This window comes from Oncorhynchus gorbuscha, linkage group LG15, assembly GCF_021184085.1.
Source record: "Oncorhynchus gorbuscha isolate QuinsamMale2020 ecotype Even-year linkage group LG15, OgorEven_v1.0, whole genome shotgun sequence".
Lineage (NCBI taxonomy): Eukaryota > Metazoa > Chordata > Actinopteri > Salmoniformes > Salmonidae > Oncorhynchus > Oncorhynchus gorbuscha.
The window spans coordinates 33,436,447-33,462,667 of NC_060187.1; the positions used below are offsets into that span (position 1 = coordinate 33,436,447).

Genomic DNA, 26,221 nt, shown 5'->3' on the forward strand with positions numbered 1-26,221 from the left:
TTGGGGTCATTGTCCATTTGGAAGACCCATTTGCGACCAAGCTTTAACTTCTTGACTGATGTCTTGAGATGTTGCTTCATTATGTCCACATAATTTTCCATCCTCATGTTGCCATCTATTTTGTGAAGTGCACCAATCCCTCCTGCAGCAAAGAACCCCCACAACATGATGCTGACACCCCCATGCTTCACGGTTGGGATGGTGTTCTTTGGCTTGCAAGCCTCCCCCTTTTTCCTCCAAACATAACAATGGTCATTCTGGCCAAACCGTTCTATTTTTGTTTCATCAGACCAGAGGACATTTCTCCAAAAAGTACAATCTTTGTGCCCATGTGCAGTTGCAAACCGTAGTCTGGCTTTTTTTATGGCGGTTTTGGAGCAGTGGCTTCTTCCTTGCTGAGCGGCCTTTCGAGTTATGTCGCTATAGGACTCGTTTTACTGTGGATATAGATACTTTTGTACCTGTTTCCTCCAGCATCTTCACAAGGTCCTTTGTTGTTCTGGGATTGATTTGCACTTTTCGCACCAAAGTACGTTCATCTCTAGGAAACAGAACGTGTCTCCTTCCTGAGCGGTATGGTCCCATGGTGTTTATACTTGCATACTATTGTTTGTACAGATGAACGTGGTACATTCAGGTGTTTGGAAATTGCTCCCAAGGATGAACCAGACTTGTGGAGGTCTACAATTTTTTTTCTGAGGTCTTGGCTGATTTATTTTTATTTTCCCATGATGTCAAGCAAAGAGGAACTGAGTTTGAAGGTTGGCCTTGAAATACATCCACAGGTACACCTCCAATTGACTCAATTATGTCAATTAACCCATCAGAAGTTTCTAAAGACATGATATCATTCTCTGGAATTTTCAAAGCTGTTTAAAGGCACAGTCAACTTAGTGTATGTAAACTTCTGACCCACTGGAATTGTGATACAGTGATTTAAAAGTTAAATAATCTGTCTGTGAACAATTGTTGGAAAAATGACTTGTGTCTTGCACAAAGTAGATGTCCTAACTGACTAGCCAAAACTATAGTTTGTTAACAAGAAATTTGTGGAGTGGTGGAAAAATGAGTTTTAATTACTCCAACCTAAGTATATGTAAACTTCCGACTTCAACTGTACATGACAATGTAATGAGATTGTACAGCCTTGAATCTGACTACTAAATGCTCATTTTACTTGATGTCGAGTGATTACATTCTGTCTCTGTGTTTTTCTAAATGGTTGTGTTATCTATTTTAAATACCCTTTCCAAGAACTCATCAAGCATCAGTCACAGGCTGAACTGTTCTGAAGCAAACCAGCAACAGATAATGCAGAAAGGTGTGTGTGCGTGTGTGTGTGTGTTTGTATGTGTGTTCATAGCATGCTTTAGGGTTTCCTGATGCCATTAGTGCTGCTGTGCTAACACATCCCATCATAGCCCATGACCTTTAAACCCTTGCCAGTGTCATAGTCGTAAGGTGTTGGGGGGCCATAGTGCTGGTGGGGGAAGATTCAGCACTGGGGTTGAATCATAGCTTAGGTCCTATATGGACACTTTAGCCAACTGCACCAGAAGGGCATCCCAAACTGAGTATAATTATCAGTGAGCAGCTCACTGTAAAGACATGTCATTGTCTCCTGGGAACTGTTTGCTCCGCTGTCGGTGCACTAGCAATACGATTCCTATTTTTGTGAATGATACAAAAGGAATTTGCTTGTTTATTTTTCCTCCCATTAAACCTCCTGACTGGGAGGTTTGACCAGCAGAGCCAATGTATTCATTTTGCTCGTATGAATGTTCCCACGACAAAATGGCTGGTGCTTCAGTTGTGAGTCAGGGCAGCCGGCTGTAGGTAGCAGTGTTGGCTCTTCACGAGGCAGGGTTAATCATGGCATGTGGCTGGGAAGGAGTAGGATTTTACTGTATTAACTTCATTCTCAATTGAGGATTCTATTCCAGGTAACAAGAGTCACAGCAGAATTTTTATTATAAACACTTGATTTTCTTGCACCTTGGTCCCGGAACAACCTTTAGTTTGCTTTGTGAAGACAGTTTTATTCTGTCAGAGATTTGAAAAATTGAGAGTGGAAGATATGCTGCAGTATGTGTAACAGCTAGATTCCAAGATGATACAAGCTGGATTTCAATCATTTCACATTTTATGATGATGTTGTGTAATCATACAACCAGCAGGAGAAGGCTAATTTGCATTTTGCTACCGAGACACATCAATTCTCAAAACCTTGCTTGCCGAGGAGCCAAATCCTTGAATTCCGCACGGTACAGACACTGGCAGTGTAATGACAAATTCTCCTCCCAGGAATACCCAGGAAAGAAAGAGCATTAATGTAATTGATACTCTCATAATGAACATATTAGTTATAGAGATATTAGATCTCGCCAAAGTGATAATACTTGGACATTCAAATGACTGTGCTGTAGTATAAATGTGTGAATCATGAAAAGTGTGACCAGTTTTTGGGCTTAAAAGGATTACATTATAAAAGATCATGAGTTATTATAAACCTGCCCAGCAGATTTGTACTCAAAAGAGAGGTTTATCTGCCTTTATACATTTCACAGACTAAGTTATGCATTTGAAATTAAATGGAGTGTTCTCTATGGGTCTGTTTCTAGGAAAAGTTCAACGAAACATCACCTGTATGTTTTCGCTGTCCCTTTCATCCTGTCTGTGTGGCCTCATATCTGAATGCAGTATATGTGTGACTGAAAGAGGATTTTATTTGACTTGGTGTTGCAGTAGATTGATCCTCGGAAGACATGTATGTTTGATGTGTAAAAAGACCATAATATAATGTGTATAACAGGTCATGTAATGCCATAGGACAAATATTTCTGTCTCCAAATGATCTAGCATTGACAATTTGTATTTTGTATTTCTTATGGATCCCCATTAGTTGCTGACAAGGCAGCAGGTTCTCTTCCTGGGGTCCAGCAAGATTAAGCATTTATATAATTTTCAAGACATTACAAGACATTCACAACAGGGTATACTGGGGAGGAGAGAGGAGAGTGTCTCTTAGAACTCAATAAGTGCCTCTCACCACCTTCCCCATCGCTGTTATAATGACTTTTGTGTCGCGGAGCAATGCAAGCATGACTTTCTCTTCTGTATTTGCTTTCTGTAAATGGAAGTCATACCTGAGGGGTGGGAATGACTGCTGTGGCCAATGGCACCTGTATGCCTGAGGTGTGAAGGGAGGCAGTGGAGTCTGTCCTGTTTTAACAGGGTGATTAGGAGGGCGGCAGTTGTACTGTACATGCTGTAATGAGAGAGTCACAGCCCAAGGCAATAAATGTACCAGCTACTCATAGGCCTACTCTTTCAACTCATGGTGCAAGTTCCACTTCACTGAAGTCTTTTAGGTTTCACAAACACTTTGAGAATTGTTTAAAACAGTTACACTATTGCAATTTTCTCATAGTAGTGAGACTATTGTGTGCGTGAGAAATGGTTTTGAAGTCTTTGTAGTAGGAAATCATCACTCTGGCATGCTATGATTAAGGTTAATAGAAGATCTCTTCTGTAGAACATTATTATATTATAGTAGCTAGCTCGTTGCAGCTTTTCTTGATTGGTGGCAGCGCATGTCATTTGCACACAAGCAATCGCGCTAATGGACTACATAAAATAACACATCTAATTTTGTTGACTCAGGTTTTATACTTTTTAATACAAAACATAAGTATGTTAACACTTTAACCATACGTTTTAGCAGGTCTACTCATGAATCATAGCTGGTATATAAAAAGTGCTCTTTTCCCCACATTCATCACCATTTTACAGTATTTCTGGCAGACGGATTTGTATTTATATTTTTTATATTGAATAACAGTCTGTTCGATACATACAGTTGAAGTCGGAAGTTTACATACACCTCAGCCAACTACATTTAATCTCAGTTTTTCACAATTCCTGACATTTAATCATAGTCAAAATTATTTGTCTTAGGTCAGTTAGGATCACCACTTTATTTTAAGAATGAGAAATGTCGGCCTCCCGGGTGGCGCAGTGGTTAAGGGCGCTGTACTGCAGAGATTCAGGCTCTGTCATAACCGGCCACGACCTGGAGGTCTGTGGGGGTCAGGGAGGGTTTGGCCGGTAGGGATATCCTTGTATCATCGTGCGCGCTAACCAAGCTTGCCAGGTGCACGGTGTTTCCACGACACATTGGTGCGGCTGGCTTCCGGGTTGGATGTGTGCTAAGAAGCAGTGCGGCTTGGTTGGGTTGTGTATCAGAGGACGCATGATTTTTAACCTTCGTCTCTCCCGAGTCTGTACGGGAGTTGTAGCGATGAGACAAGATAGTAGCTACTAAAACAATTGGATACCATGGAATTGGGGAGAAAAAGTGTAGAAGCATGGTGGCTCGGAAAAACTCCATAGAAAGGTCAAAACCTAGGAAGAAACCTAGAGAGGAACCAGGCTATGAGGGGTGGCCAGTCCTCTTCTGGCTCTGCTGGGTGGAGATTTTAACAGAACATGACCAAGATGTACAAATGTTCATAAATGACCAGCATGGTCAAATAATAATAATCACAGTAGTTGTCGAGGGTGCAACAGGTCAACACCTCAGGAGTAAATGTCAGTTGGCTTTTCATAGCCAAATCATTGAGAGTATCTTTACCGCTCCTGCTGTCTCTAGAGAGTTGAAAACAGCCGGTCTGGGACAGGTAGCACGTCCGGTGAACAGGTCAGGGTTCCATAGAACAGTTGAAACTGGAGCAGCAGCACGGCCACGTGGACTTGGGACAGCAAGGAGTCATCATGCCAGGTAGTCCTGAGGCATGGTCCTAGGGCTAAGGTCCTCTGAAAGAGAGAAAGAAAGAAAGAAAGAAAGAAAGAAAGAAAGAAAGAAAGAGAGAAAGAGAGAATTAGAGAGAGCATACTTAAATTCACACAGGACACCGGATAAGACAGGAGAAATACTCCAGATTATCCAGACTGACCATAGCCCCCCGACACCTAAACTACTGCATCATAAATACTGGAGGCTGAGACAGGAGGAGTCAGGAGACACTGTGGCCCCCACATACACTCAATTAGTATTTGGTAGCATTGCCATTAAATTGCTTAACTTGGGTCAAACGTTTTGGGTGGCCTTAAGTTGGGTGAATTTTGGCCCATTCTTCCTGACAGACCTGGTGTAACTGAGTCAGGTTTGTAGGCCTCCTCGCTCGCACATTCTTTTTCAGTTCTGCCCACAAATGTTCTATAGGATTGAGGTCAGGGCTTTGTGATGGCCACTCCAATACCTTGACTTTGTTGTTCTTAAGCCATTTTGCCACAACTTTGGAAGTATGCTTGGTGTCATTGTTCATTTAGAAGACCCATTTGCGACCAAGCTTTAACTTCCTGACTTGAGATGTTGCTTCAATATATCCACATACTTTTCCAGCCTCATGATGCCATCTATTTTGTGAAGTGCACCAGTCCCTCCTGCAGCAAGCACCCCCACAACATGATGCTGCCACCCCTGTGCTTCACTGTTGGGATGGTGTTCTTCGGCTTGAAAACCTCCCCTTTTTCCTCCAAACATAACAATGGTCATTATGCCCAAACAGTTATATCGTTGTTTCATCAGACCAGAGGACATTTCTCCAAAAAGTACAATCATTGTCCCCATGTGCAGTTGCAAACCGTAGTCTGACTTTTTTATGGAGGTTTTGGAGCAGTGGCTTCTTCCTTGCTGAGCGGTCTTTCAGGTTATGTCGATATAGGACTTGTTTTACTGTGGATATAGAAACTTTTGTATCTGTTTCCTCCAGCATCTTCACAAGGTCCTTTGCTGTTGTTCTGGGATTGATTTGCACTTTTCTCACCAAAGTACTTTAATCTCTAGGAGACAGAACGTGTCTCCTTCCTGAGCGGTATGACGGCTGCGTGGTTCCATGGTGTTTATACTTGCATACTATTGTTTGTACAGATGAACGTGGTACCTTCAGGTATTTGGAAATTGCTCCCCAGGATGAACCAGACTTGTTGAAGTCTACAATTCGTTTTTTGAGGTCTTGGCTGATTTCTTTTGAGTCTCCCATGATGTCAAGCAAAGAGGAACCTAGTTTGAAGGTAGGCCATAAAATACATCCACAGGTACAACTCCAATTGACTCAAATGATGTCAATTATCAGAAGTTTCTAAAGACATGATATCATTCTCTGGAATTTTCAAAGCTGTTTAAAGGCACAGTCAACTTAGTGTATGTAAACTTCTGACCCACTGGAATTGTGATACAGTGATTTAAAAGTTAAATAATCTGTCTGTAAATAATTGTTGGAAAAATGACTTGTGTCATGCACAAAGTAGATAACCGACTGCACAACGTAGATAACCGACAAGTCCTAACCGACTTGCCAAAACTATAGTTTGTTCACAAGAAATTTGCGGAGTGGTTGAAAAACGAGTTTTAATGACTCCAACCTAGGTGTATGTAATCTTCCGACTTCAACTGTAGTATCAAATCACTGGAGAGCTATTGTTTACTCCCTCAGTGATCAATATGCATTATTTAGATTCATTATTCAAAATCATGCAGAAACAAATACACAGTTTTTTAATGAGATGTTCACTTTGTTAAAAAAAACAGCTGAATTGGAATGAGCAATTACTTTAATCTTTTATTCCTCTTGATCCTCCTTTATTTAAACCGAAGGGCGAACACAGAGTCCCTGCAGAACATGAAGTTAGCTCCAATCTTTGATACTGGCCAAAAGAAAGAACATCCAGATCTACAACTGCATCGGAAGGCTTGTAGGGAAAATAGGGCAATACTGGGCTTGTTAAACCTACATGGAATGTTTCACAAATGTGATCTATTTACTGGAAATATCCAATTAAATGAAAACATTATGGCTTTCTGCATCATCTAGCACAGTGCCTCGGATCTAACAACATCATACATTTACAGTACTTTGAAATCCTGTAATAGGAACTTTTAGACCGTTTCAGTTGACATTTAAAAGTTTAGTCAGCCAAGTTGCATACATAAAAAAATATTTTTTTCTCTTACTCTGCTTACTCACTGTACTTTGTCTTCACAGGCCCTGGCACTAATCCTTTGGAGCAGTTGGCCATAAATCAGCAGAGTTTTTAATTGAAGTAGAGGCCAACCTGCTCTGATGGAACAGATAAATCTAACATGCCGTATGGATTAATGAGTCACGGAGAAGGAAGTACTGGTGGAAGGACTTTATGGACTATAGAGATGTCCTTGGTGTCTCCTCCTGAAGAAATAGTGCTGATACATTAACCAATGAAAACCCTATTCTTCTAATCCCTCCTATTCCTCCTACTGATGTGACTAGCGGGGCTGGTAGATAAAATACAGGAGATATATCCACATAATGCTGCTGATAGAGTCCCAGTCTGAGGTCCCTCTCCGCTGCTCCTCTCTGTTCAGCAGGTGGAGCCCTGGTGCAGCTTGTGAATGGTTGGTGTGAGAATGTGCAAATTTAGCTCTTAAAAATGAATATTTGGTGTTTTGGGTTAAGGCTATTTAATAACTACCAAGCTGAGGGAGGTTACAACCTACTGTGTAAGACAAATTTAAAATGTTACTTGTGTGACTTGTTTTTCAAAAAGCCACCTCCAGGGGATTCACATCACTGGCCTGAACATGTTGCAACTCTGGACCAAACTCTCATCTTACCAAGCGTTTCAGGCTAAATCAATTTCTAGATTTTAGTTTGTCTTGGTGGATTAAAAAAGCAGATAAAAAAAGTGTTAACCAACTGTTAGGGACCTTGCCTGTGTAGTACAGTGTACTGAGCAGTATAGCTCAAGGAATGACTAAATAAGCTTTATTACTGACATTCACCCTATGCTACACAGAGACTAGATACAGTTTACATTGCACTGCCCGAAATGACGGAACTTTTCCTCTCATCCATGGTCTTGCATTTTTCTCCTTGCCTTTTCTAGTTTCCATGGTAACTCTGTGTTGCATGACTGGTTGTCAGCCCACTCAGGCAGTGCAGTACTGCTCAGTCCTCTCTGTGTGAAGTCACAAATAAAACATTCTGTCTGTTCATTTCAACATCACACCATCTCACCACTACCACCACAGCAGAGAGAGAGAGAGAGATCCAGGCACTTCTCCCTCAGCCTTCATGAGCCCTCTCACTGCTCTCATACTAATCCATTCTCTCTTTAGCCCCTCCAAACCCATGGTGAGTTGTAGCCTAGGTTAATGAACACAATCATAGTTACTATATCAATAGGCACTGACTTTATTCAGTAGACCCTAACCCTGAATCACACCATCCAAAGTAAATGAGGTCTTATGCTTTGATCACTACAAACAAGACATCCTGATAAAGCTGTGTATTTCAATGGGAAAGGAAGTAAGGCACTAAAGACCAATGGATCTGAGTTAGAGAGAAGTCGCCTGCTGTGTGTTTTGGAGGTAATTGAGAGGAAAATAAAAATAATGGATAATGCAATGGTTTTACAGTAAGTTATGTATCAGGGCTACCTCAACAAGACCCAACAGTGGATGGTTGAGTTGGACCCTGTTTGGGAGAGTCAGAGACTTGTCATATTTTAACAGCATCTTCTCTCCTTAGCATGATAATGGAAGACTACTATGACCCTGTTACTGTAGGAAGGTAAACGTTTACAAGTGTAGGGTCAGTGAATCAGTCACTGCACAGGCATTAAGAGCCTCTCGTTTGACAAAACAAGAAATATCCTGAGGCCCCGCTCTGCTTTAAGACACTGTGTAGATAAGACAATGTGTCTCGTCTATATGCTCTCCTCTCAGACCCTAATGCAAACTCATGTTCAGCACATTGACTCAGTATTATAAAGCCATCCACACGCTGTAAGGTGAGTTTAATGATCTCAGTAATAGCAATAAAAGCAATTGAGGCTCACTGCTTTGATGGGATGCTGCTCCTAAATCCATATTACATAACAAATTGCCATTTGGGGGGGGGGGGCGAACAAAACAAAATGTTGAGGACAATGCCTTATTTCTCCACAGGAAACTGGAATGGACTTTTTTCATCATGATCTTCCTGTAGCTCCTCTTTCATTGTGAGGAGATGTGATATTAGACCTTGATGCAATTTATGTTTTCTTTATCTCTCAGTATAGGACTGACTCTATTCGTTCCATGCATTCTTCAAATTCTTGGACTTATGGATAGGCTATACTCACTGGTTTATTGAGAGGGCTTCATTGCTCACTCTGTTGCGGTGACAAAATGTAGGAACAGAAATACCAAAGTAGGCCAGTGTGAGGCATTCTGGGATGACAGGACACCCCCTGGGCTTCTACAAAACTAGACATCCATTTAATATAGCTTTCCCTCATTCCACAGTGTTTAATTTTAACGGCATATTCTCAAAATTAAGGCGTGCTTAAGTACTGTCAGTACTTCAGTTTCATGTTATGACTCTGCAGAGAGAAAAGAGATTATACATTTCCAATTGAATCCATCTTGTGATTCGAAATTGTAAAATGTAAACCAAGATTACTTATACAAATGTTTCCTTGGCGGCAATTTGGTGGGATGTGAATGGGACACATCAGACACTATGTGGGCGTCTGTGAGGTAGAAGATCTCTCTCCTTTAACCCCATTGATGGACAAACATAATAAACTTAACAACAGTTAATGAATTCACTTCATTAGATATGACCTTGTGCAAAACGTTACAGCTCTTTGGGTCAGATGACCACAGATGTGATAAGTTACAGTTAGTAGGAAAGTTTCTCACTGACAGAAAGAGACGGTGGTATGTTTTCTCCAATTTAGCATGTAGTAATACTGTATACAGTTGAACTCGGAAGCTTACATTACTTCATTTGATCACTGGGACCCTCAGGAAGAGAAATAAGAGCAAGATATCAGAATGTAAGTCATAATTTTACCTTCAGATGTGAATGTGTAAACACTGTCATGGCGGAAAATGCTATTTTAAATCGGAAAACGTAGTTTGATTACCAAGATTCTAATGTTTTGAAGGATGTAAGACACTTGCATTTTCAAGAATGTTGTATTTTTAGTTGTCAGTCTGAAATTCCCCCTGATGTTGATCCCTGTACGGGGATCACAGCCATAAGAGGTTTTAAAACTTGTCTTTCAACCACTCCACAAATCTCTTGTTAACAAACTGTAGTTTTGGTAAGTCAGATAGGACATCTACTTTGTGCATGACACAAGTCATTTTTCCAACAATTGTTTACAGATAGATTGTTTCACCTATAATTCACTGTATCACAATTCCAGTGGGTCAGATGTTTACATACACTCAGTTGACTGTGCCTTTAAACAGCTTGACAAATTCCAGAAAATGATGTCATAGCTTTAGAAACTTCTGATAGGCTAATTGACAACATTTGAGTCAATTGGAGGTGTACCTGTGAATATACTGTATTTCATGGCCTGCCTTCAAACTCAGTGGCTCTTCCCTTGATATCATGGGAAAATCCAAAAGAAATCAGCCAAGACCTCAGAAAAAAATTGTAGACCTCCACAAGTCTAGTTCATCCTGGTCAGCAATTTCCAAACACCTGAAGGTACCACGTTCATCTGTACAAACAATAGTAGGCAAGTATAAACACCATGGGACCACGCAGCCATCATACCGCTCAGGAAGGAGACACGTTCTGTATCCTAGAGATGTTTAAATCATTCCCAGAACAACAGCAAAGGACCTTGTGAAGATGCTGGAGGAAAAAGGTACAAAGGTATCTATGACCACAGTAAAACAAGTCCTATATCGACATAACCTGAAAGGTCACTCAGCAAGGAAGAAGCCACTGCTCCAAAACCGCCATAAAAAAGCCAGATTACGGTTTGCAACTGCATATGGGGACAAAATCGTACTTTTTGGAGAAATGTCCTCCGGTCTGATTAAACAACAATAGAACTGTTTGGCCATAATGACCATTATTATGTTTGGAGGAAAAAGGGGATGCTTGCAAGCCGAAGAAAACCATCTCAACCGTGAAGCACGGGGTGTCAGCATCATGTTGTGGGGGTGCTTTGCTGCAGGAGGGACTGGTGCACATCACAAAATAGATGGCATCATGAGGCAGGAAAATGATGTGGATATATTGAAGCAACATCTCAAGACATCAGTCAAGAAGTTAAAGCAAATGGGTCTTCCAAATGAACAATGACCCCAAGCATACTTCCAAAGTTGTGGCAAAATTGCTTAAAAGTCAAGGTATTGGAGTGGCCATCACAAACCCCTCAATCCTATACAAAATTTGTGGGCAGAACTTAAAAAGTGTGTGTGAGCAAGGAGTCCTTACAAACCTGACTCAGTTACACAAGCTCAGTCAGGAGGAATGGGCCAAAATGCACCCAACTTGTGGGAAGCTTGTGGAAGGCTACCCGAAACGTTTGACCCAAGTTAAGCAATTTAAAGGCAATGCTACCAAATACTAACTGAGTGTATGTAACCTTCTGACCCACTGGGAATGTGAAGAAATAGAAATAAAAGCTGAAATCAATCATTCTCTCTACTATTATTCTGACATTTCACATTCTTAAAATAAAGTGGTGATCCTAACTGACCTAAAACAGGGAATTTTTACTAGGATTAAATGTCAGGAATTGTGAAAACTGAGATTAAATGTACTTGGCTAAGGTGTATGTAAACTTCCGACTTCAACTGTAGGTACTGAAAATGCATTGAAAATATATTATTTTACATATAAAGTACTGTAAACATATCGTGAGGGCAGTGTTTTGTAGGTTCACTGCCAGTGCATTTTACCTCAGAAAGCCGACTAAAGACACAGGTGAGGGAATAAATCTATGAGTGGCCATACGCTCCGCCGGATGTGCCTGCAGGTGTACTTAGTCACAACATGCTGTAACTTCCTTTTTGTACCCTCCACCGGGAGACCGGCTGGAACAAACATAGGCTATATGTATGGGATGTATGGATTGTGCTCCCCCCGCTCTCCCTCTTAATCTCTATGATAATAAGCGTGGAGCAGCGATCTGTGGGTTTGCATCACCTCCATGTGAGTGATGTTGATGGTGCGTCCCAGAAATGGGAGACCTAAGGGATTTCTGCTCCACTTTCCCCTCCCTCCCTCCCTCCATTTATTAATTTATCTCTCTTTTATTTGTGCCATCCCTGTCTGGACCATGGATGGGAGGATGTCTGTGAGATGGTCTTAAAGCAAGAGAGCATCTCAGTGGGCTGCAGGGAGGATATTGTTGAATGGCATTGTCAGAAAGAGACCTAGAGCCTCAGTTTAGAATGGCACTGGCGACTAGAAGGTTTTGATGTAGTGGAATGAAGGAGACTTGTGGAAACAGGAATGTTTTTAGTTTTCTCTTTTAAGTTATATTGTATAAGCAATAGGTGAAAAGGTTTGCAGCAACTTTGTATAATTGAACAATTATTTCCTGCTTATATGAAAGTTAAGTTCCAAATGTTTTCAAAACTGTATCACGTGCGAAGCGTATTTGCGTTTAGACAGCGCATTCGGGCAGCATCAAATAGTTGGGACATTTACCTCACAAGGCTAAAGGGAACGTTCAATGGCTTAATGTAATGCAATGTAGTCACGAATAAGGGCAACAGAACACTATGCCCAGATAGGCAACCTCGCCAGAAGGTCCAACATAACAATAGATATTACTGTAGTTGTGGCCTGTAGCTTGGCCTCAGCCACACTGCACTTTGTTTTACAAGCACTTATACAAGCACTTATATTAGCATATTTCCTACTTACTGTTCAAAAACATGTTATTGGGTTTAAAATAATCAATAGTAAAACGTTCAGATTACGTCTGTGAGTGAATTATGTGAATTAAACATGTTCAATTGCTTTCATGAGTGTATTATCTCACTAGCCTGAGTTTAAGACAAGGGTTTAGCTAACTTGGAATTAAGAACAAATCCCAAAATGTTATTTTCAATAATCAAATTTTGAAATAGCGCAAGACAATTTCCAATAACCTTTTTGAGTAATAGCAACTTTGCTTAACTTCCTTTGTAAGTCTATAGTTAAGGGAAAAAATGGCAGTTAAAAATAAATTTCTTCTTAAGAAGGTTTGTGAATCTGGGCCCTGGATTGTACAAGAATTGCACATTATTATTTTTAAATTGTTCATGCTCTGTCAAGTTGGTTGTTGATCATTGTTAGACAGTGATTTTGAAGTCTTGCCATAGATTTTCAAGCTATTTTAAGTCCAAACTGTAAACAGGCCACTCAGCAACATTCAATGTTGTCTTTGTAAGCAACTCCAGTGTATATTTGGCCTTGTGTTTTAGGTTGTTGTCCGGCTGAAAAGTGAATTTGTCTCCCGGTGTCTGTTGGAAAGCAGACTGAACCAGGTTTTCCTCTAGGATTTTGCCTGTGCCTAGCTCTATTCTGTTTCTTTCTATTTAAAAAAAAATCTCCCCTGTCCTTGCCGATGACAAGAATACCCATAACATGATGCAGGCACCACCATGCTTGAAAATATGAAGAGTGGTACTGTCACATTCGTTTAAAGATGGATTGGACCAATGTGCAGCGTGGTAGGCGTACATTTTTTCTTTATTTTAATGACACCGAAAAACAACAAAAATACAAAATGAACGTAAAGTTCTGCAGGCTACCCAGCACCTATACAAAATCAAGATCCCACAAACTAAGGTGGAAAACAGGCTGCCTAAGTATGATCCCCAATCAGAGACAACGATAGACAGCTGCCTCTGATTGGTAACCATACCCGGCCAACAAAGAAACAGAAAAACTAGAATGCCCACCCAAATCACACCCTGACCTAACCAAATAGAGAAATAAAAAGGCTCTCCAAGGTCAGGGCGTGACAGGTACTCAGTGATGTGTTGTGTTGGATTTGTCCCAAACATAATGCTTTGTATTCAGGACATAAAGTACATTTCTTTGCCACATTTTTTGCAATTTTACTTTAGTGCCTTATTGCAAACAGGATGCATGTTTTTGAATATTTTTTATTCTGTACTGGCTTCCTTCTTTTCACTCTGTCATTTAGGTTAGTATTGTTTATTTTAACATATTGGACTATGCATGTAGCCTATGAATGATCTATATTATCAGATGTGCTATTAGCAATAAGCATTATCACCTGTAACCCAACTGATAAACCATAGTGGCTATATAATGTACATACTGTAGGTGGAAGCATGGAGTTTTTCCATCTGCGTTTACCCGATTGGAGACAACATCCTGATTGTTATTATTATTAATTATTGTTATTTTATTATAAATATGAATGTATGTATAAATAAATATTCATTATTATTCACCCAAAATACGATTTTTCGTTGTTTCTATTACAAAGTATGTCATTGCTCTTTTAAAACGACATTGCCCCTTTAAAATTTCTGTTGCACAGCTGCATCTAAACCTTTCTTAAAACTCCAGATGTAAAAGTGTATCTGTAAAACAATGACATGCTCAACTGAAGGAGTAGATGAATAATCATTGTAGAAATGTTAAACTGGGATACCACTCTTTTTTTTAAACAGCATGTAAACATGACTAATGTGGCGGGCATGACAGAAGCCAAACGTGAGTTGGGTTGGGGGTGTGGTTTGATGTGGTGTTTCTTGGATGTGTATTTGCCATCATCAAGACACACCCATCTGTCAGAACCTTGCCCACAGCTGTTTTCCCTCACTCAATCACAACAAACAAACCTCCTGCAGGTTGAGTTCAATAACTACAGGCAGATGTAGGTAGATATAGGTAGATATACATTTATCTGTAGATATTCTAAAATAAGAGTTGTGATATCTTTCAAATGTTGTAACAGGTCCATGTAGTATAAACAACCCTTTACATAATACTATAGAAGCAGTGTTCTGTTAATATAACGCTGTGCACCTTTCACCTTTGATTGTCATTCCCAGCCAATACAGATACTGTGCCTATCGGCATTTTGGTGGTGGCAATGGGGCTACCTTGGCAAACATGTCACAGTGGTCACACCTTCCCGTGTGGTGTCCCATATACAACAGGAGTTCCCTGATACTGGTGCAGAATACACAGGGTTTTCCCTCCCCATATTGACTGATACAATTCAATTAAATAATAAAAAAAGACAATACAAGTGAAATTAACATTTTTATGCAGAGTGCCAGGTCTCTCTCCATTCAGAGACACCAGTGTCAAGCCTGTCTGTCGGTTAGGGCTCCATCACATCATCTTGCAAGTCTAACAAGTGCTGGCACCATAGATGCATCTGTGAACGAATACACACATAGTCACTGTTCTATTAAGATAGATGATCTCTGACAAACAGACATATACTATGTTGAAGTTTTAACCGGTCCGATTAAACCTACCTAATTCTGGTTTCCCCATCGACGACCGTTGGCGAGCAGGCAAAAGGTGAGGCTGGAGGTAAGGGCTTTGCCAGCGCCCCATTGATGGGCATGGCAGTGGAGATCATCTCCTGGCCCCTCATCAAAGATACTGGTCGGTCACACACACACCGAGCACTGATTACATTATCAATGGTGGTTATGATTAGCATGGTGGAACCCACCTGGTTGCTGCATTCACCTTTCTATTTCACTTCAGATATCATGATATGTGAAGACAAGACTTCGCCATGAGCTGTGAACGGAGCACCTGGCTTATGCCAATTAATCGACTCCCCTCAATGAAGAGAAGTGAAGTGGGAGGAGGGTTAATTTGCAAGTGGAGCTTGGCAAAAGGGGGTATGATTTGTTGACATAATTGTAATCCAAACCCAACCTTCATTTACTCGTTGTGAGGTTCCAAACTCTGTTTCAGACGAGATTGACTTCATGACCAAAATAATCATATTTACACAAAACACTGGTTTGGAGATGACAGTTGAACAGTTGAACAGTTTTGAACAAATTAATTTCTTCAAAATTGAAGGAGAAGCATGAGAGAGGAGAGAGATTTTGTAATTTCTTCACTTTCCCTTCACTTACTTAGCTAGCAAATGCAGCTGGCTAGTTTAGCCTACACAAACACCTGGCTCAAACAGAGGGATGCTATGTTAGCTAGCTGGCTATGACTATCCAACACAACACTGGAACTCTTCCAAGTCAAGGTAAGCTTTTGGCTTTATTCATTTATTGTCATTTATTGGTGGTGTAACTGCTAAACTGATTACTGACTATACACTAATGTTACTACAAAGCATTAGTTCTATTAGCTATGTTGACTAGGATGTTACTTTAGCTAATATGGGGACAACGATGTAGGCTTTGTGGCGGTTATGACATAATTTGGCTTCAAACATTGTTTTTTTGCTTGGTCACATACAGCTGATGTGTTGTGCTGTCATGTGTGCTCCCTCTCCGGCTTCTAGGTCACCGGGCTGCTTGTTATGGAGCACACCTGTCACCGTCGTTACATGCACATGCGTGTCATCACTCACCTTGACTCCATCACTTTCTTGATTACCTGCCCTATATATGTCACTCCCTTTGGTTCCTTCCCCAGGCGTCATCTTGTTTTGTATTATATTTTTATATTACATTTTTGCCTGCACCTGCTTCTGACTCACCGCCCCATCATTACATGTGCGTTGAAGTCCACAAACAAAGGGGAAAGGTGTGGACGTTGTAACGGTTTTGACTTGAGGTTATTATTTATAGGGGTGCCAGGTAGGTTGTGCCTACCAGAGAAAACATTAGTTTCTCCTTTTAGTTTGGGTGGGAATGAGTCCCATCTGGTCCGTCAAGTCTACACCAATACAAAGGACGTATGTAAAAGTCAGGATGGAAATAAACTTTTCATAAACCCTTAAAACATTGAAAAGAACTTCAAAAACAATTATATTCTGTTGCGTGGGTTGTATTAGCAACAACAATGATTACACACATATATAATAATATCACAATGAGTTCTGGTTCCTCCAGAAATGTCCTGTACCTCGGGCCTAAAAAGAGTCCTGCCCGGTAAAGTTCAGGGAACTCAAGTGACTTCTGTCACGCAATGTTTGTCCGTTCATTCCGTGTAGCATAAACCCAGTATTAATCATACCATCAATAGAACAATAAGTTTACCACAGAACTTTAAAGCGTATCACTCTTAATAAGTCCTCAACTACAACTAACTACATAAATCACAGTATACATCACATCAAAACAAATGAAATACCGTATACAAAAAGGTGGTAGTCAGTCGGTCAGTCAGACAATCCAATCCGCCAATAGATCTCCCGCGGAGAAAGGCCACGAAGAACGGAGAGGTGTAGTCCAGGGACGCAAAGAGTGGATCCGATCCTGGGTAAACTCTATTAGGCAACAAAACACACGTTTAACGGCAACAAAACAACGGAATAGAGAAGCTTCGGGAACTGAGGGTTGAACACATCCTCATGCACGTCTCCATCACAACCCCACTTTTGCGCAGCTGATACTGGCTATTTAATTGGGAATTAAAGGGAAAGCGCCCTATTGGAAGGAGCTGCACTGAGACGGTTCAGAAAAATTCAGGGCCGTCACAACGTGTGAGTCTGCGTCCACCTCCCACCTCACCGGTGCCACCAGACAAGAGGCCGGGAGGATGGGCGCAGGATCAATGGCCCGCTCCTCCGTATCATATAGTCGGGACAGTGTGTCTGCCTTAGTGTTCTGGGAGCCTGGTCTATAGGAGATGGTGAACCTAAATCGGGTGAAAAACATGGCCCACCTTGCCTGACGAGGGTTCAGTCTCCTCTATGCCCGAATATACTCTAGATTACGGTGGTCAGTCCAGATGAGAAAAGGGTATTGAGCCCCCTCAAGCCAATGTCTCCACACCTTCAGTGCCCTGACGACATCCAGCAGCTCCCGATCCCCCATGTCATAGCTTCGCTCCGCCGGGCTGAGCTTCTGTGAAAAGAAAGCACAGGGGCGGAGCTTCGGTGGCGTACCCGAGCGCTGTGAGAGCACGGCTCCAATCCCAGCCTAGGACGTGTCCACCTCCACTATGAATGCCAAAGAGGGATTTGGATGCTCTAGCATGGGGCCCGAGGTGAAAAGAGCCTTCAGGTGACCAAAAGCCCTGTCCGCCTCAGCCGACCACCCCAAATGCACCGTCCCCCCCCTTCAGCAGTGACGTAATGGGAGCAGCCACCTGCCCGGGGGATCGGGAGCCCAAAACCCCGGATAAACCTCCGGGACGTAGTTGGAAAACCGCTGCACCTCCTTTACCGTGGTTGGAGTCAGCCAATTACACACGGCTGCAATGCGGTCACACTCCATCACCAACCCTGATGTGGAAATGCGATACCCAAGGAAGGAGACGGCCTGTTGAAGAACAAGCATTTCTCAGCCTTGACGGACAGGTCATGCTCCAACAGTCGCCCATGTACCTTGCACACCAGAGACACATGCGCGGCGCGTGTAGCGGGAAAATACCAGAATATCATCGGTATAAACCACCACACCCTGCTCATGCAGGTCCCTAAGAATCTCTTCTACAAAAGATTGGAGGACTGCTGGAACATTCTTCAACCCGTACGGCATGACGAGGTACTCATAATGGCCGGATGTGGTACTAAATGCTGTCTTCCACTCATCTCCCTCCTGGATACGCACCAAGTTATATGAGCTCCTGAGATCCATTTTTCTGAAAAAGCGTGCTCCGTGAAATGACTCAATCTCCGTGGCAATGAGAGGTAGCGGGTAACTATACCCCACCGTGATGGAATTTAGACCTCTATAGTCAATGCACGGACGCAGGCTTCCCTCCTTTTTTCCACAAAAAAGAAACTCGAGGAGGCAGGTGATATGGAGGGCCGAATGTACCCCTGCCCCAGAGGTTCAGATATGTATGTCTCCATAGCCACCGTCTCCTCCTGTGACAGTGTATACATGTGAATCCTGGGAAGTGCAGCGCCTACCAGGAGATTTATCGCACAATCCCCTTGTCGATGAGGTGGTAATTGGGTCGTCCTCTTTTTACAGAAGGTGATAGCCAAATCGGCCTATTCTGAGGGAATGCGCACTGTGGAGACTTGGTCTGGACTCTCCACCGTCGTAGCACCGATGGAAACTCCTACACACCTGCCTGAGCACTCCTCTGACCACCCTTTGAGAGCCCTCCGTTGCCACGAAATCCTGGGGTTGTGACCGACCAACCAGGGGATCCCCAGCACCACCGAAAATGCAGGAGAATCAATGAGGAAGAGACTAATTCTCTCCTCATGACCCTCCTGCGTAACCATGCCCAGTGGAGCCGTGGCCTCCCTGACTAGCCCTGACCCTAATGGTTGGCTATCTAAGGCGTGCACTGGGAAGGGTTTGTCAAGCTGAACAAGGGGGATCCCTAACCTATGCGCTAAACCATGGTCAATAAAATTCCCCGCCGTGCCTGAATCTACTAGCGCCTTATGCCGGGAAAGAGGGGCAAATTCAGGAAAAACAATCAATACATACATGTGACTAACAGGGGGCTCTGGGTGAGCCTGGTGCTGACTCACCTGAGGTGTCCGAGCAGTGCTCGGCCTGGCGTCTCGACTCCCTGGAGGACCCCCCAGCACCGGTCAGCATTATGCCCTCTGCGACCACAGGAAAGGCACAGGAAAGGCCCCCTCCTCCGGTCTCCCTCGCTGCAGCACCTCCTAGCTCCATGGGCGTTGGAGTGGAGGAGCTGGGGGATGAAACTGACAGAACCCGATCTGGACGTCCGAGGGTCGCCAGCAAGTTGTCCAAACGAATGGACATGTCGATCAGCTGATCCAAGGAGAGAGTAGTGTCTCTACAGGCTAGCTCCCTACGGACGTCCTCTCGCAAACTGCACCTATAGTGATCGATCAGGTCCCTGTCGTTCCATCCCGCTCCAGCAGTCGAGGTCCGGAACTCTAGGGAAAAGTCCTGAACACTCCTCTTCTCCTGCCTCAGATGGAACAGCCATTCACTCTGGGTAGTGGTCCCTCGCCGAGTCAGAATCATTCCATACTGCATTGGCCCACTCCAGAGCTTTAACTGAGAGGCAGGAGACGAGGGCGTTCATGCTCTCACCTCCCAAAGGAGCCGGGTGAACGGTTGCCAGGTATAAGTCCATCTGGAGTAAGAACCCCTGGCACCCGGCCGCAGTTGGATCCCACTGTACCCAGGCAATGAAGGAGAGGGTGGTGGTACTGGTTGGGGTGTGGCTGATGGAGGTGTGGGAAGGCCAGCTCTCTCCCATCTTTCCATCATCGCCATCACCTGATCCATTGCGGTCCCCAGCTGGTGTAACACTGCCGTGTGGTGTTGAACGCACTCCTCCATAGACACGGGGAGAGCGTCCGCTCCTGCTGACTCCATGAGTTGGTGCGGGATTCTGTGATAAGGTGCGTCTAGGTGATAGGTGTAGGAGTCAGGCGCAGGAGAGCAGGGATGTCTGAGAAGCGTGTTTTAATAACACAGTCCACCAACACAGGAATGGCACAGTCGAAAAGGACTACGCCCTCGTTATAGAGAACACAGTTCCGACACATAATACACTTGCATAACCGTGAAAAGAAAGCAACGGTAAATACAACCGAGCACATACATAAAAAGACTAATCCCGCACAAACTTAGGCAGGCAACAGGTTACCCTTAAACACACAGAAATTAACGCAAATGAAACCAGGTGTGAAAAAAGAACCAAAGACAAAACAAAGAAAAGGAAAAAGGGATCGTTGGTGGCTAGTAGACCGGCGACGCCGACCGCCAAGCGCCGCCCGAACAGGGAGAGGAGTTACCTTCGGTAAAAGTTGTGACAAAAGTTGAGCGGAAGAGAGTGCATAGAAGCGAGAAGGAATACAACACGGCTGCTATGAAAGTGCACTGTGTTTCCGTGTCATTAGGGGTGTATTCATTCTGCAGATTATTTTGAGAAATGTTTTTTAAACGGCAGCAAACGAAACAGGGATAAAAAATACCTGAATTTGTCCAATAGAAACTGTTGGACTAATGATTACACCCTAGATAAACTAGATGCAGGCAAAAGTGTGCAAGGCGGTATTGAACCCTCTCGATCTGTGTGCACTTACGTTGTAAACTTTCATTCATAGGCTAAGTTGTAGCAACCTCATGATGGGTATAGGGAAAATTAGAGTATCATGTAGTAGCCTAAACCTACCGATGTTACATTGAACTGGGTGAATGGAATATGAGTGACAGTCATGCAATATGCTGTAATAGAAATAAGACCATGAACATATAAAAAAATCCTCCCTCATCATAAATGGCACTGATGTAATTGCACAACAATTCTTATTGCAAACGCAGGAACACACTTTTGAAATCAGGTTAGGCAAATGTATGTTTTAAACAGTTTTGGCCTTGGTACGTCTTAAGGATCCACCCCCTTTTTAAAATGTTCACCTAAAATGACATACCCAAATCTAACTGTGTCAAGGCTTTCTTCCTCCTCTTCTGAGGAGGAGTAGTAGGAAGGATCGGAGGACCAAAATGCAGTGTGGTATGTATCCATAATTTAATTTAATGAGAATGAATACAGAATACAAAAGGAACAAGAGAAACAAAATGAAAACGGAAACAGTCCCGAATGGTGCAAACACTGAAACGGAAAATAATCACCCACGAAACACAGGTGGGAAAAGGCTACCTAAGTATGATTCTCAATCAGAGACAACTAACGACACCTGCCTCTGATTGAGAACCATACCAGACCAAACAAAAAAACACCACATAGAAAAAGGAGCATAGACAACCCACCCAACTCACGCCCTGACCATACTAAAACAAAGACATAACAAAATAACTAAGGTCAGAACGTGACAAACTGCCTGTAACTCAGACCCTAAAGCAAGGATATGCATATTCTTTGTTCCATATGAAAGGAAACATGTTGAAGTTTGTGGAAATGTGAAAGGAATGTAGGAGAATATAACACAATAGATCTGGTAAAAGATAACACAAAGAAAAAAACCCGTTATTCTGTACCTTCATCTTTGAAATACAAGAGAAAGGCCATAATGTATTATTCCAGCACAGCTGCTATTTGATTTTGGCCACAAGATGGCAGCAGTGTATGTGCAAAGTTTAAGACTGAGCCAATGAACCATTACATCTCTGTTCAAAATTTTGTATCAGGACTTGCCAAATGTGCCTAATTTGTTTATGAATAACTTTTCATGTTCAAAACTGTGCATTCTCTTCAAACAATAGCATGGTATTATTTCACTCTAATAGCTACTGTAAATTGGACAGTGCAGTTAGATTAACAAGAATTTAAGCGTTCTGTCAGATATGTCTATGTCCTGGGAAATTTTCTTGTTACTTACGTCATTTCTTGTTGCATGATTACATTTACATTTAAGTCATTTAGCAGACGCTCTTATCCAGAGCGACTTACAAATTATATTCTGTATTAGACTATAATAATATAACAATTACGCAAGACAACATTACATTTGTCATTACTCCCAGCAGGAATGTCTATGTGTGTGTGTGTGTGTGTGTGTGTGTGTGTGTGTGTGTGTGTGTGTGTGTGTGTGTGTGTGTGTGTGTGTGTGTGTGTGTGTGTGTGTGTGTGTGTGTGTGTGTGTGTGTGTGTGTGTGTGTGTGTGTGTGTGTGTGTGTGTGATTGAGAGTCTATCTGGGGTCATCCACGGACATCATGCTAACAAAGTCTTTGTAGAAGATGAGGTTCTTGTCAGGGTCCATTGCAGCTGACAACATCTCCTCCATCTCTTCCTGGGTGAAGGGCTCTCCTTCCTGTGTCATGTACTTTGTGAGCTCCTCCAGTTCCAAATGTCTCTTTTTCTGCTTATCTAGAACCTCAAAGGCCTGGAGCATCAGGTCCTCTGGGATGGGCCGGAACTTGCGCTCCATTAGAACCTTGGTCATGGTGGGGAGGAACTTCTCAAAGCGGATGTATCCTGTCGGCTCCTCCTCCTCAATCTCTGCTATGACGTCATGTAGCTCCCCTTCGTTAGGGAAGCAGCCTAAGGAGCGGATGATAGTGCCTATCTCCCTGACATCCACTGTCTTGTTGAACTCGTGGTCAAACACATCAAAAGCAGCGCATGATTAGCATGATGTCATGCTAATTGTATTAGACTGCGTTAGCTCAACCGTCCCATGGATGGGACACCGATCCCGAAGAAGTTTTAACCACATTATATCTAAATCAAATAAAATTGTATTTACCACATGTGGCGAATACAACAACCTTACCGTGAAATGCTTATATTTCAGGTGTAGACCTTACCGTGAAATGTATATACAGTATTTTAGTCATGGTTTATGCAATATAACTACTGCTGTACATTTTCTATTCATATACTGTCCATACTGTCTATATAATTTTAAATATATATTTATATTCCGTACTCTGACATTGCTCATTCTGATATTTCTTCATTTCTTTATTTAAAATGTTGGGATTATTGTTGTGTTTTGCTAGGTGTTATTACCACAGATAGAACAATGAGACAGATATTTCACAGACAATGATGAGACAGCCTATAGGGAGGAGGTCAGAGACCTGATCGTGTGGTGCAAGGACAACAACCTCTCCCTCAACATGATCAAGACAAAGGAGATGATTGTGGATGACAGGAAAAGGAGGTGTCACGTGTGCTTACTCTCCGGCCTCTAGGTCACCAGGCGCCACACCTGTTACACGTGATTTGTGTTTCTTGTTTGGTTTATGGTTTATGTTTGTTTATTTATTAAATGTATTCACTCCTTGAACTTGCTTCTCGACTCTCAGCATACATCTTTACAGAATAACTCCTCACCAAAGGGAAGCATCAGGGAGTGTTTTTTGTTTTGTTTTTGTGTTGGAGGTGATGTCAGGTCCGGGTGTCAGTACCAGAGCTACAACGGAGGCCTCAGCCGGTTTGTCCGACTCCCATGCTTCGGCGGGTTCGACGGGTTCCCCTGCCTCAGCTGGCTCGACAGGTTTCCTTACCTCAGCGGGATCGACAGGCTCCCATCCCTCAGCGGGTTTGATAGGCTCCCATGCCTCAGCTGGCTCGACAGCCTCCCATGCCTCAGCAGGCTCGATAGGCTCCAATGCCTCAGCTGGGTGAACAGGTTCCCGTGCCTCGGCCAAAGCAACCAGGGAGTAGCCGGTTCGTCAGGTTTCTGCGCCTCAGCGGAGGCAATCAGTCCACTCCTGATCCCCGGGATTGTCCATTTGGTCTCAGTCCTGCGGCTAGTGCCGTGTGTCGGGGAGGGGAGTACTGTCACGTGTGCTCCCTCTCCAGCCTCTAGGTCACCTGGCTGTTTATTATTGCGCACACCTGTCATGCGCATCAGCGCCTAATGACAATCACCTGGACTCCATCACCTCCTTGTTCACCTGCACTATTTATGTCACTCCCTTTGGTTACTTCCCCAGGTGTTATTGTTTCTGTTTCTGTTTCATGTCGGTGCGCTATTCATGTTTCTTGTTTAGTTCATGTTCGTTTATTTATTAAATGTATTCACTTCCTGAACTTGCTTCCCGACTCTCAGCGTACATAGTTAGAGGAGGACCAAGCACGCCCCCATTCTCATCGACGGGGCTGTTGTGGAGCAGGTTGAGAGCTTCAAATTCTTTGGCGTCCACATCACCAAAAAAACTATTCCCCCTCAGGAGACTGAAAAGATTTGGCATGGGTCCTCAAATCCTCAAAAGGTTTTACAGCTACACCATCGAGAGCATCCTGACGATTGCATCACTGCATGGTATGGCAACTGCTCTGCCTCCGACCACAAGGCATTACAGAGGGTAGTGCGTACAGCCCAGTACATCACCGGGGCCACGCTTCCTGCCATCCAGGACCTCTATACCAGAGGTGTCAGATGAAGGCCCTAAAAATTGTCAAAGACTCCAGCCACCCTATTCATACACTGTTCTCTCTGCTACCTCACGGCAAGCCAAGTCTCGGTCAAAGAGGCTCCAAAATAGCTTTTACAGTCGTGGCCAAAAGTTTTGAGAATGACACAAATATTAATTTCCACAAAGTCTGCTGCTTCAGTGTCTTTTTAAATATTTTTTGTCAGATGTTACTATGGAATACTGAAGTATAATTACAAGCATTTCATAAGTGTAAAAGTATTTTATTGACAATTACATGAAGTTGATGCAAAGAGTCAATATTTACAGTCTTAACCCTTCTTTTTCATGACCTCTGCAATCCGCCCTGGCATGCTGTCAATTAACTTCTGGGTCACATCCTGGCTGATGGCAGCCCGTTCATGCATAATCAATGCTTGGAGTTTGTCAGAATTTGTGGGTTTTTGTTAGTCCACCCTTGAGGATTGACCACAAGTTCTCAATGGGATTAAGGTCTGGGGAGTTTCCTGGCCATGGACCCAAAATATTGATGTTTTGTTCCCCGAGCCACTTAGTTATCACTTTTGCCTTATGGCAAGGTCCTCCATCATGCTGGAAAAGGCATTGTTAGTCACCAAACTGTTCCTGGATGGTTGGGAGAAGTTGCTCTCGGAGGATGTGTTGGTACCATTCTTTATTCATGGCTGTGTTCTTAGGCAACATTGTGAGTGAGCCCACTCCCTTGGCTGAGAAGCAACCCCACACATGAATGGTCTTAGGATACTTTACTGTTGGCATGACACAGGACTAATGGTAGCACTCACCTTGTCTTCTCCAGACAAGCTTTTTTTTCCGGATGCCCCAAACTATCGGAAAGGGGAAAATTACTTAACCAACCCAGTCCTCAGCAGTCCAATCCCTGTACCTTTTGCAGAATATCAGTCGGTCCCTGATGATGTTTTTCCTGGAGAGAAATGGCTTCTTTTGCTACCCTTCTTGACACCAGGCCATCCTCCAAAAGTCTTTGCCTCACTGTGCGTGCAAATGAACTCACACCTGCCTGCTGCCATTCCTGAGCAAGCTCTGTACTGGTGGTGCCCCGATCCCGCAGCTGAATCACTGACATGATGTCAGCTGGTCCTTTTGTGGCAGGGCTGAAATGCAGTGGAATTTTTGGGGGGATTCAGTTCATTTGCATGGCAAAGAGGGACTTTTCAATTAATTGCAATTCATCTGATCACTCTTCATAACATTCTGGAGTATATGTAAACTGCTATCATACAAACTGAGGCAACAGACTTTGTGAAAATTAATATTTGTGTCATTGTCAAAACTTTTGGCCATGACTGTACACCCAAGCCGTAAGACTCCTGAACAGCTAATCAATTGGCTACCCAGACTATTTGCAATACCCCCCCCCCTGCAAACTAAATTATGTAACAGACAGAATGGACTGCATTGTTTAGAAGGAGTGCAAGGGCGAATTGAGTTATTGCACTCGAGCAATTCACAGAGTCGGAGTTCTCTAACGTTAA

The 26,221-nt window shown here is 42.9% G+C and overlaps 2 protein-coding genes across 2 annotated transcripts in view; one reads left to right on the forward strand and one right to left on the reverse strand.

Moving 5' to 3' along the window:
• Positions 1-26,221, forward strand: part of lrrc7 (leucine rich repeat containing 7) — a 186,690-nt gene that overhangs the window by 21,750 nt on the left and 138,719 nt on the right. The window lies entirely within an intron of this gene.
• Positions 22,285-24,181, reverse strand: LOC123997236 (dynein regulatory complex protein 8-like). The gene is made up of 2 exons (XM_046301396.1): positions 23,835-24,181; positions 22,285-22,946 (listed from the first exon to the last, which is right to left on the reverse strand). The coding sequence occupies exons 1-2, from the start codon at positions 24,179-24,181 to the stop codon at positions 22,511-22,513; spliced, it is 783 nt and encodes a 260-aa protein (XP_046157352.1). The 3' UTR covers positions 22,285-22,510.